This window comes from Fukomys damarensis, unplaced genomic scaffold (genome assembly GCF_012274545.1).
Source record: "Fukomys damarensis isolate Sample0158 unplaced genomic scaffold, DMR_v1.0_HiC HiC_scaffold_39, whole genome shotgun sequence".
NCBI lineage: Eukaryota > Metazoa > Chordata > Mammalia > Rodentia > Bathyergidae > Fukomys > Fukomys damarensis.
The window spans coordinates 100182288-100195301 of record NW_022900951.1 but is presented as its reverse complement, the minus strand read 5'-3'; the positions used below and the strand labels follow the sequence as shown (position 1 = coordinate 100195301).

At 34.3% G+C, this 13014-nt stretch overlaps 1 protein-coding gene across 3 annotated transcripts in view; it reads left to right on the top strand.

Moving 5' to 3' along the window:
• Thoc2 (THO complex 2) overlaps nt 1-13014 on the top strand; it is a 119900-nt gene that overhangs the window by 21202 nt on the left and 85684 nt on the right. For all 3 annotated transcript variants that reach the window (XM_033760164.1, XM_033760165.1, XM_033760163.1), the window contains exons 2-4: nt 5738-5796; nt 9545-9636; nt 12512-12563. In XM_033760164.1, the coding sequence (XP_033616055.1) occupies nt 5738-5796; nt 9545-9636; nt 12512-12563 (203 nt within the window). The remainder of the gene's footprint in view (nt 1-5737; nt 5797-9544; nt 9637-12511; nt 12564-13014) is intronic.

The window sequence follows — 13014 nt, the reverse complement described above, 5'->3', positions numbered from 1 at the left end:
TATTTGCCTTTATCAGTGAGGTTTATATTTTCAAAGCCTTTCATGTTGCTGTTTAGTGTTTTTTCTTTTCTTTTTTTTATGTTAGCTTTTTTGATTTTGTTTTTGAGATAGGGTCTTGCTATGTAGTTCAGGCTGGCCTGGAACTCACTGTGATCTTCCTCCTTCACCCTCAAGTGCTGGTATTACATGTGTGGGGCACCACGCCCAGCCCTTTCTCCTGACATGCTTTGATTGCCTTCTCCTTTTCTTTTGTATGTAGCATCTATAACTTATATGCTGTGTTAAATTACATACAGAAACTTCATACTTTTCCCTTTCCCCATAGATACAGATTGTTACTCATGTTGCAAATCATGCTTGTATGTAACTGTTAACATTTGAAAGGAAACTTTTGTCTTCTACAGTTGCTTTAAAAGCGATGTATACGTTACTCTTGCAGGTGATACAGTAGTCTATGTATTTGCCTTTATCAGTGAGATTTATATTTTCAAAGCCTTTCATGTTGCTGTTTAGTGCTTTTTCTTTTGTTTTTTTTTGTTTGCTTTTTTGATTTTTTTTTTGAGATAGGGTCTTGCTATGTAGTTCAGGCTCGCCTGGAACTCACTGTGATCATCCTGCTTCAGCCTCAAGGGCTGGGATTACATGTGTGGGGCACCACGCCCAGCCCTTTCTCCTGACATGCTTTGATTGCCTTCTCCTTTTCTTTTGGAGGTAGCATCTATAACTTATATGCTGTGTTAAATTACATGCAGAAACTTCATACTTTTCCCTTTCCCCATAGATACAGATTGTTACTCATGTTACAAATCAAGTTTTTATGTATCTGTTAACATTGTAAAGGATGCTTTTGTCTTCTACACTAGCATTAAAAACGATGTATACGTTACTCTTGCAAGTGATACAGTTGTCTATACATTTGCCTTTATCAGTGAGGTTTATATTTTCAAAGCCTTTCATGTTGCTGTTTAGTGCTTTTTCTTTTCTTTTTTTTTGTTTGCTTTTTTGATTTTGTTTTTGAGATAGGGTCTTGCTATGTAGTTAAGGGTGGCCTGGAACTCACTGTGATCTTCCTGTTTCAGTCACAAATGCTTTGATTACATGTGTGGTGCACCACGCCCAGCCATTTCTCCTGACATTGTTTCATTGCCTTCTCCTTTTCCTTTGTAGCTAGCATCTATAACTTATATGCTGTGTTAAATTACACACAGAAACTGCATACTTTTCCCTTTCCCCACAGATGCAGATTGTTACTCATGTTACAAATCATGCTTTTATGTATTTGTTAACATTTTAAAGGATACTTTTGTCTTCTATACTAGCATTCAGAGCGATTTATATGATACTCTTGCAGGTGATACAGTTGTCTATATATTTGCCTTTATCAGTGAGGTTTATATTTTCAAAGCCTTTCATGTTGCTGTTTAGTGCTTTTTCTTTTTTTTATTTGTTTGCATTTCTGATTTTGTTTTTTGAGATAGGGTCTTGCTATGTATTTCAGGCTGGTCTGGAACTCACTGTGATTTTCCTGCTTCAGCCTCATGGGCTGGGATTACATGTGTGGGGCACCACGCCCAGCCCTTTCTCCTGAAATGCTTTGATTGCCTTCTCCTTTTCTTTTGTAGGTAGCATCTATAACTTATATGTTGAGTGAAATTACATACAGAAACTTCATTCTTTTCCCTTTCCCCACAGATACAGATTGTTACTCATGTTACAAATCATGCTTTTATGTATCTGTTAACATTTTAAATCATACTGTTGTGTTCTACACTAGCATTAAAATGGATGTATACGTTACTCTTGCAGGTGATACAGTAGTCTATGTATTTGCCTTTATCAGTGAGGTTTATATTTTCAAAGCCTTTCATGTTGCTGTTTAGTGCTTTTTCTTTTTTTTTTTTTGTTTGCTTTTTTGATTTTGTTTTTGAGATAGGGTCTTGCTGTGTAGTTCAGGCTGCCCTGGAGCTCACCGTGATCTTCCTGCTTCAGCCTCAAGGGCTGGGATTACATGTGTGGGGCACCACGCCCAGCCCTTTCTCCTGACATGCTTTGATTGCCTTCCCCTTTTCTTTTGGAGGTAGCATGTGTAACTTATATGGTGTGTTAAATTACATGATGAAAGTTCATAGTTTTCCCTTTCCCCACAGACACAGATTGTTATTCATGTTACAAATCATGTTTTTATGTATGTGTTTACATTTTAAAGGATACTTTTGTCTTCTATACCAGCATTAAATGTGATTTATGTGTTACTCTTGCAGTTGATACATTTGTCTATATGTTTGCCTTTATCAGTGAGGTTTATATTTTCAAAGCCTTTCATGTTGTTCTTTAGTGCTTTTTCTTTGTTTGTTTGTTTCCTTTTTTGCTTTTGTTTTTTGAGATAGGGTCTTGCTTTGTAGTTCAGGCTGGCCTGGAACTCTCTGTGCTACCTTGGCTGTCCTTGAACTCTTGGTGATCCTCTTCCCTCAGCTTACTGAGTTCTTGGATTACAGGCTTGTGCTAACATACCTGGCTTGAATTTTTATATATATATAATATATATATATATATATATGTATATGTATATATTATATATATATGTGTGTATATATATATATATATATATACACACATATATATATGTCTTAGATGTGGTATTCAAGGTTGGCAGATATTTTCTCCCAGTTTTTTAAAACATGTTCCTGCATCTCCCTGTAGTATTACAATATTGTTGAGAATTTCATTGTTAGTTTTACAGTTTCCCTTGTACATGATATATTACTTTTCTTGTGCTGTTATTGATACACTCCCGTCTCAGGCTCTTTGGAGATCACCAGGGTCTTAGACTTTTGACAATTTGATGATGTGTCTTGCTGTGGAATTTTTAGAGTTTGTTGTGTGTAAGATCTTCTGAGCTTCCTGAACTGGATATCTACAGCCTTTTCCAGATTTGGGACATTTTTTTAATAGGAAAAATTTATTAGTACATTTTAGGCATATATCACGATAACACCATGGAGAATTTGAACCTCTGCGTGATGCATTCCTCTGTTTTCCCCTCTCCCTGAAACTACCTCCCCTCCCTATGTACAAAAGCTTTGATTCCATTTTTTTCCTTGTCCCACCCACTTCCCCTTCCCATTTGAACGTTTTCTTTTTGAAGTTTTAGACCGTTATTTTTTAAGCTTTCTGACTTGGCCCACTCCCATTTTCCTGAAATTCCCATAATGCATATATTGGTCCACTTGATGGTGTTCCAGAAGTCACTTAGGTTTTCTTCACTGTTTTTTAGGGTTTTTCTCTTTTGCCTCTCTGATTGGATAATTTGAAATAATCTACATTTGAGTTTGTGGATGCTTTCTTCTGCCTTATAGAGTCTACTGTTGAACTACTCGTGTAATTTCAGTTCTGTTATTTACACTCAGGTCCAAAATTTCTCTTTTGTAAAATATTTTCTGTCTGTGTTGAAAAATTATTTTGTTCATGCATCATTTTCCTGAGCTTATTGAACATCTCTGTGATTATTTTGAATTTTTTATCAGGTAATTCATGTACCTATGTTTGTTTATAATTGGTTTCTTGAGATTTATTTTTGTCCTGTGATTGGCAATGTCCTGTTTCTTCACATTCCTTATAACTTTGTGTTGGTACCTACACATTTAAAAAATCATTTTTCCTAGTCCTTACTGACTAGGTTTATATAAGTAGAGACCTTCTTTCACCAGTTAGAGAATTCTGGGAACATCTCAAACCTTTTTTGTGTATAGTTTTTTCTCTGGACTTGTGCTCATGCACTGTAGTAAGAGGACCCTGCGCCCTGGAGTTTGTAACGTCTTGCTCTGATGTTCTCCTGCTAAATCATTGGTCCTCTGCAGCAGTAGCTTGCCATGCTGCTCATTTTTGTTCTCAGCAGCCTCCAGATATCTTGAATATGCCAGATTCTGTCAGTACCATGAGTCAGTCCGATCAGAAACTAGTCTGCTCTCAAGCAGTACCCCCAAAGTGGAATTTTCGATGCATTATCCACTCACTTTTCTGTTTCTTCCCCAAGGAAGAGACAGATGAGCTGTATTGTCCTTTGTCTGTTGTGCTTTGGGTCCTCTGGGACAGTAGCAAGATTCTTGGCTATTTTTTGTTCTCAAGCACCCTCCGGCATCCAGATTATGTCAGATTCCATCTGTGTTCCGAGACTGGCAAGATGAAACCCCTCACCAGGAAGAATCAGGAACATTGTCTTCTGTTTTCCTCCCTAGGAAGAATTCAGATGCTGGGAGTTTTTGCTTGATCACATGGCACTGTGCTAGGGAGAAGGACTGTGGTAGGACATCCTCTTAATTTTCCTGCTGAAATTAAAGTGTCTGGTTTTACATTTTCCTTGGGTACAGGAGTCTCTCAACTGGTGTCTGGATTTCTCATACATGGAATTGTTTTGTGTGTTATTGAATTGTTTTTTTTAAAGAGGGAGGAAGATTTGAGGCTTATATTTTCTCGCTGCTGTCACTCTTCAAAGACATTCTAAGCTGGCTTTTGTGAACGGTCATGAAGAACACAGTGAAATAGGTGACATCTTAAGTGAGACTAGCTATTTTTTTTTTTTGAGTTTTTGGTCTTGAAGGATTCAGTGACATTTTGGTGTTACTGCCTTGGTACATGCCAAGCTTATTCTTCATTGCTTTTAGATTATTACACGTGCCTATATAGAAAAAAGGAAAGTGATGTTTTGGTATTAATGAATGTAGTTTTGACCTTGCTTATCCCCAAAGAGTTTCAAGTGGCTTGTTGAAGCACATTCTCAGAACTGCCTTTTCATTGAATTAAAGAAATTTCTATTATCTGTCTGAGTCTTTCTTTAATTAAAAATAATGAACAGTGATTTTGTCAAGTGCCTTTTTTTGGGGGGGGGTGCTAAGGATGGAATCCAGGGCATCCTTCATGCTAGGTAAGTATTCCACCACTGAGCTACATGCTCAGTCCCTGTCAAATGCTTTTTATGTAGCTATTGAACCATTATGTGATTTTATTTGTGGCTCTGGGGATTGAATTCAAGGCCTTGTGCATGTAACGAATGCATTTTCTCACTGAGCTACATCTCCAGCCCCTGTCATATGTTTAAAAAATGAGTTAAATTATTTTGAACAAACCTTGTGTGTTTGTGATTAAACTCAATTTAGTCTTGATGTATATCAATATTTTTATCTGTATATTTAATGCTATATGTGTATAACTATCATAAGAAATAGTGCTTCAATTACGAGAATGTAGATAATCCACATACTAATCTTACTTCCTTTGTGGTAGTATATTTGCTCATAGGATTAGTAGTCACCTAATGTTTAATGTTTAATACAGTAGTCTTTTGTGATGTGAGTAGCCATTGACAGATGGTGGGGATTCTCGATATATTAGGGATCTTAAAATGGTCATGTTTTAATTCTGTCATCTTTTTATTGGCTAAAGTAGTTCAATATAGAGACTTTATGTGCTGTTGAGTAGATGTAGTTTGTATTGAAGGGCAGAATACATACTTGAATTTTAAAAATGGTATTTGCCAGTTTTCAGAATTATGAATTGATTCACGAACATCCTCCAGTTCTGGCCAGCTATTTTGGGGTTTGTTTTGTCATTATGAATTAACACATTTAAACATATATTGTTCATTTGTATATGTATTTTTCACTGATAGAACTTGTTCTGTAAGAATCATCTAGTGGTAGGATTGGAAATTGATACAGATTTTTTTTCTGTTTTATTGTAGTTTGCATTTATGCCGGATTCTCAGTGAAAATAAAAGCCATGATAGTGCAACTTACAGAGGTAAGATTTTAAGGAGTAGCACATATAGAATATTTGGCTAAAATTAGTAACTATACTGCCACTTGGCATTCATTGTCATAGATGAAAACCAAAGATATGAGTTCATTTTATATAAAGCATGAATATATTATAGGATTAAAACTTTTGTTATAGTAAGAGCATATATTTTGTATACTGATGTTATTTGACTTGCCTGACTTTTATAATTGGGAATTTAAATTTAAATTTCAGCAGTTACCTGTACTAATCATAAATGTGATAGCATGGATAGAAAACTGTTTTGATATGGTTTGCACCAGAAAATTTCCACAAATTGAGTTTAGTGTTTCTACTAAAGCTGGTTATGTTTAGATGGTATCTGGGGATCTTGTTAAAGGCAGTTGTCATGGAAAACATTAAAAATGAAGTTGTTTACAGTGTATTGCAAATATGATTTAAAGAAAAATGTTACATAAACTGTAGATTTTAGTTTTAAAAGATTTTATTATTTAACACATTAACTTAAAGTAAGTTATGGATTTGGCAAAAGAGGGGCACAAATTAAAGCATTGTGTCTATTAAGTTTAAAGCATTTTCTTTCTTTCTTTCCATTACTGAATATTGAACCTAGGGGTCTTTGTGCTGAGCTGTATCACTGGCCCTTTGCATTTTTTGTAATGACTTGCTAAATTGTCTAGGCTGAACTCGACTTTGTTCTTCTGCTTCAACTTCACAGAGAGCTGGGATTATAGATTGTACCACCATGTCCAGCAAACATTTTTGTATGTAGCTTTTGTTGAGGTAAAACTCATCTTTTTTTAATAGGAAAAAAGTTTAAGTAATCAATTTTCTATTTTAAGCTAAAAATCAATTATATTAATAAAATATATTTAATTATGCTGGTATAAACATTTTATAGAACAGAATGTTTTTTTATAGATGCATATATTTGTTATATCAAAAAGTAAATACCTTAATGTGGGGTATACTTTTTAAAGAACATTTGCATTCTTGAGTGGAATCTAATTTTTAATAAGTAAATGAAAGGGCCATTTTTATTTTCTGTTAATTGAAATATGTTTTAAGACTTAACGTCCCTGGGATGCCACCTCCAACATTATTAATTTGTTTAGTTTGCTTATAAAATTGTATAAACAAGGGCTGATGGTGTAGCGCACAGCAAGCATAAGGCCCTGGGTTTTAGCATCTTCCCCCTAAAATTGTACAATGATGTATAAAAACTTTTGAGATTGACAAATAACTTGCTTTGTTTGACTGTAAGAAAGTATAAAACTATTCCCTCATAGTAACATTTGGATACTTAATTTTCTTTTTTCTTTCCTGTGCTTAAAATCACTTAAACTTTTCACTCAACTTTGAATTTTTTTTATTGAAACCTTATATGGATAAGAGCCTACTTTAAAAAAATATTTCAAAGTGAATGTAACACAGCCATACTCTTCTCTCAGACTGTGCGGATTTTAAATAACTGATTTATTAATTTTAATGGGTGTTTTGAGTCTCATATAAAACAAAAAATAGTCTTTTTTGTTTTTTCACATATAAAACCAAAAACTTTTTTTTTAAAAAATTCATGTATAAAACCAAGAATGGTGAGCGTGGCCTCACTAGCTGAATTGTCAGTATTTTCCTCTTATTCCTGCTTGCTGCTTCAGCACATATGCACCATTTGGCTGTTGTCAACCAGTGGTCAGGCTTTGGTCTGAGGGCCCATTTGGTAATCCATGTAAGGAACTAAATATCATTTCTTCATAATCTGCTTGAATCTGTCTTGGGGATCGAGTTTGGATAATGTTTCTTTTGACTTTTCCCTTTTGTCCTTCCCTTGAATTATTTTCATTTCATGCAGGCAGGTTCTCTTGCACACAGTGCTTGTCCCTTTAATAAGGCATTCCTTCCTCTCAGTAAAATCATACTATGATGATAGTTGATAAACATGAGTAGTACTAGTGATACTAGACATTATCAAAAACTGGTGTCGTCATCATTCAAACCCCTGAAAGAACTTCTAAGAATCTCCAGAAGTTCTCTCTTAAAACTGCTATTCTTAAAACTGCTCTTTCTGAAATGTTAACATTAAGGTAGACTTTTCATTAGATTTTTTTGTGTGTAATTATAAAGGTTTTAAGTTTCCCTCCCCATTGTAAATGTAGTTTTTCAACTCCAGAATACATTTTGTAGGCCTCTGTGGGCCCTGGCTGGTAGTCTTGAAGCACCACTTACTACCTATGTGGATAAAATACAATAGGATTTCTTAACCACTCTAAGTACGCATTTAGAAAGCTTGTGATTTAGGGAGTATCTTTGCTACTTTGTGGATTACAGTGAATATTTTTATATTATATTAGTGTCAGCAAAATAACCCAGGCTGTGTGTTCTATATTTTAATCTTCTGTGATTAAGATTAGAATTCCCTGAGCCCTAGTTGCGTACTAGAGAGCATACTCTCACCTACATGTAGTTTATAATTGGCTGTTTTGTCCTTGTGATCTCTTTAAAAATTCTTAGTTGTCTGGATAATTTTAAGTATTACTTGTAAAGCATTAATGGAAATGGAAAACATGAAATTGATATCATATTTCTACCAACATGTAGACGTTTTTCTTTTGTTTTTATTTATAATTATGATAAACACAGTTGTGAAAAGGGCATATATATGTGTGTGTGTGTGTATATATATGTAATTATGCATTCTTTATAAAAAATCTGGCTATATTTTAGCAATTGACTTAATGGATAAATTTATTTTACTGAAAAATATTATTTTTATTGACTAGAAAGAGATTAATACACATTTTGATTTCTGTTGTGTTCCTGGTATTCATAACTGGGGAGATTTTTAAATATTTCATTTTCACTAGCTATTTTGCCATGAATAAAATTTGATTTTCCTTAAAAGTGGATGATAAAGATATTTTATATTAGTGAGTTTAGAGCTGCTTGTTTTCCTACTTTGGTGGTTGCAAAGAAGTAAAATTTTTAGGTATAGATTAAAAAAAAAAAGATAGCCAGAAGGTATTCATTCAACTCCTAGCTTCCCACTCTATAAACAAAAGGTTTTTCTTCAGGAAATGAGGCTATGATAATTAATAATGAGTGTGGCTACTTGTGGGTGACAAGTTTCATATCTTGCAATTTTTTGTGTGGATATAGTTATATATTTTTGAGTTTTGATAGAAATTGATTGAGACTTAGGGAGTAATTTTTCTGGCAGTACTCCATGGATAAAACACAGTATTGCTTATTCTCTGAACTATTCCTTAGCTGTTGTTATTATAGTCCTGACATTGAACTAAGTATAATCTGAATATATGTAAAAAAAAAAAGTCTGTGAAGTTGGCTGGTGAGGAAAATGGTTTCATTTATATCTACTTGCTGTAGTTCTGTGGGATCATTGAAAATAATTGTAGTGACTTTATAACATGAAAAATGCTTTAAAACTTGTGGTTTCATAAATTATGCGTATAGTGAAGGTTAAATACATGAGCTTTGTAGATATATAAAAATATTCTTGTGAAGGGAATGCTTATCCACTTGGAATGTTACAGTATGGTTAACTTTTTCTAAACCTACTAATGTGTTTTGTAACAGTGAAAGAATATATTGCTAGATAAAAGCCTTAGAAATATATTTCCCTTATTTTGATGTTTATAAAAATTCTGAGAAGTAGGAAATAAATTTTCCCCTAGACAGTCTGCCTTTCATGTTCAGGAGACTGTCCTTACATTATATCTTTTGTGTTCAACAGATTTCCAGCAAGCTCTCTATGAATTGTCATATCATGTCATTAAAGGAAATCTAAAGCATGAACAGGCGTCAAATGTTCTTAATGACATTGGTGTAAGTACTGTATAAATGTAGTTACTTAGTAACTTGGTTGCAACTGTCTTTGTGGCTTTGACACAAAGATCCTTTAAGGATGTATTTTATACTTTTTATTGAAAATTATAGTAGTGGATGTCTTAAGGCAATATTAGTCATTTTAGTAGATAGCAATAAAGATATTTTAATCTTTCTGACTGAATAAACCAGAAAGTATTAGGTAACATGGGAGAGCAAACAAAAAGGTGTACTATAATGAAATCAAGGCATCCTTATTCAAAATTGAAGGTTAAGTTACTTTAAATTGGTTGCATAGCTTTAACATTTGTTCCCAGTTTTTATCTGCTTTCTGTTTTAGAAAATACTAACTAGATTTAAAAAGAACCTTTAAGTGATTGATTCTATTTCACTCTTTTATTTATTGGAGAATGTAGAGGAAGCCCATATACTTTTCTTGGTAGTTTGGTATTTGAATTAGAAAATGGGATGTTAACTTGAGAGGTTATTTTAAAGCAATAGTTAAGCTTCAGGTTTTACAGGTGGTATGCTATTCAGTAATTATTAGGCTGGGTTTTAGACTTGTGCAAATAAAATTTTTTGTCCAGTTCAGAACAGCTTTTGTAATAAGTATTATTGCAGTGGGATCTGGAACTTCTAAATGTCAGTATAAATTTCCCCATTATGTTGCTTTACTGTGCTTTTTTCCCCCTTCTCTCCCTCCCTTTGTCCTTCCTTCCCTCCCTCCCTTCCTCTCTTCCTCCCTTCTTTGTGATGCTGGGGAGGAACCCAGAGCCTCACAAATGCAAGGGAATTGCTTTGCTACTGAACTGTATCCCCTAGCCCAGTACCCTTTTTCTCTAGGGCAACTAATCTCGTTTAATTTTTGTGTTTTTCCAGGATAGTCTAAAGGAAATTCTAAGTTTAGCTGTTGTAATCTCCTCCCCCAAATTGGGGTCCATTTGATCAGTAGGGATTCAATATGAGTTTGTCTTTATCCCTAAACTGTCTCTAGCAGATAACAGCTCTAGTTCATGTTGGAGTGGTTTATCTCCCCCCCCCCACTTTTTGTACCGGTAATCAAACTCAACATACTTGCCAGGCAGGCACTGAGTTGCTGAGCTATATCCCCAGCTTGGAGGGGGCTACTTCTTAAAACACTTAATGTTCCATATCTAAAAACTTTTGGATTGCTCTATTTCTGGTCTTCAAGTAGCTTTTAGTACATGCAGTCAAGTAGATACAGCCAGAGATTATAGTCCTTGAGAAACTTAAACTTGAAATTTGACTGATTGCTAAGGTGATTTCATTCTGTAAACTGGGCATTGGTATTAACTTAGTGTTTATGGAATCTCATTCTAATTATTTTTCCTAAATAGTGCAAATGAATTTTATGTACTTGTACTTGATTTATTCCTAGTGTCTCCTTTTTTTGTTTACTTAGTGATATCTTTAATATATAAAGATATATTTCCTCATCATAGCTTTCTCTCTCTCTCTCTTTTTTTTTTTTTTTTTTTTACCTCATCCTATTTCTCTCTCTCTCTCTTTTTTTTTTTTTTTTTTTGGTACCAGGAATCAAACTCCTGTCCTTGTGATTCTGAGGCAGGCACCGGAACCACTGCGCCAAATCCCAGGCCCTGTAGCTTTCTCAGAGTACTATACACTGTCTAGTATCTTAGCCACAGAAATGTGTTTAGTGTGTCTCCTTGCACCTGCTAGCTTTTTTAAAAAATAATTTTCTTTTAGTAGACCCCCAAAAGAGGCTAATCTTAGGACCTGCAAACTACTAATTGGAATAATTTAATTATGATCCTTATAATGGAAAATGGCTCTAAAACTGAGCATCGGAATGGGAAATCAAGAGACAGATGTAGAATAATGCTGGCATTTTTATCCATAAACAGGATTTGAGGTTATTTTCTTTAAAGACTATAAACAAAAAGCATTAAGATAGGTTTTGGTAATTGTTTTCATCTTCAGAGTATCTTTAATTATACAATAATAGTTTAACTAGCTTTATAATAGGAGTTTGATCTTTTGATATGATTTTTGCATAGGTTAGTATAGACTCAGGCATGAGCACCACATTTAACATTTTAGATGAAAATTGTACCTTTTTTTTTGAGGCAGTTTTTTTTTGGGGGGGGTATGGGATTGTACTCGGGACCTTGCTCTTGCTAGGCAGGTGGTGGAACCACTGAGCTAAATTTCCGCCACCCCCCCTTTTGTGGTACTAGGGATTCATCTCAGGGAGTGCTGAGCTACATCTGAGCTCTTCTTAATTTTTTAATTTTGATATAAGGTGTCTTTAAATTGCACACACTGGCCTTGAGCTTGTGATCCTACTGCCTCAGCCTTCCAAGGTGTACACACCATGTGTGGCTTGTGTGTGTGTGTGTGTGTGTGTGTGTGTGTGTGTTTTGTACCAGGGATTGAACTCAGTGCCTTGTGCTTGTGAGGCAGGCGTGGTGCCACTGAGCTAAATCCCCGGCCCAAATGTGTGTATTTTTAACAGTTTTGCCCTTGCTAGGTGTGAGGTACTCTAAATTCCAATGCGTTTTGGACAGGTTTCTTTCTTTCTTTCTTTCTTTTTTTTTTTTTTGATACTGGGAATCGAACTCAGGTCCTTGCATTTGTGAGGTAGGTGCCAGAACCACTGAGCTAAATCTCTGGCCCCTGGTTTCTGTCTTTATATCAGTTTACTGTATGGTAGAGTTAAACATTAAACTGTTATCTTTTTATTTTCATTGTATTTATGATACTTGAATTTTAACATGGTGATATTGGAGTTTTTGTTTGTAAGTTTGACTGAAAACTATTATTCTAAAAAAATATATATATACACTTGCTGTGTCATATGCAGGTATTTACTGTTAATATTTTTTAAAATTAGGAATTTCGTGAGGATATGCCCTCCATTCTTGCTGATGTATTCTGTATATTAGGTAGGTATTAAACTTTTTATTTCATCTTTCACATGTGCTGTTTGGTAAATTGATGTTAAATAAAATTTTCTTTCCAAATAATTTACAAATGTGTAAATGTTTATGCAAATCTAGGAGTATTTTTTTATTTTTAAAAAATTATTGTAAGTCAAATGTCATTAGTCACTTTATAAAGTTAATTTAGAATATAATTTACATTTTTTGAGGGTTGACAGTGTATACTCAAATTTTAGCTAAATGTAGCCATTTCGAGTAAAAAAAAGACATTTTCTGGCATTTTGTCTGAGTCACTGAGCTTTTAGTAATCAACGAGTTAGTGTCATTCATTGCAGGTTTTCAGTGAATGATATCAGAATCTCAAACTTAGAACAGTCAAGAGATACTTTACTATTGTATTTTTTGATTCTTAATTTTAGAGCAAGAAGAGCCGAAGTACTCAAAAATACTTTTG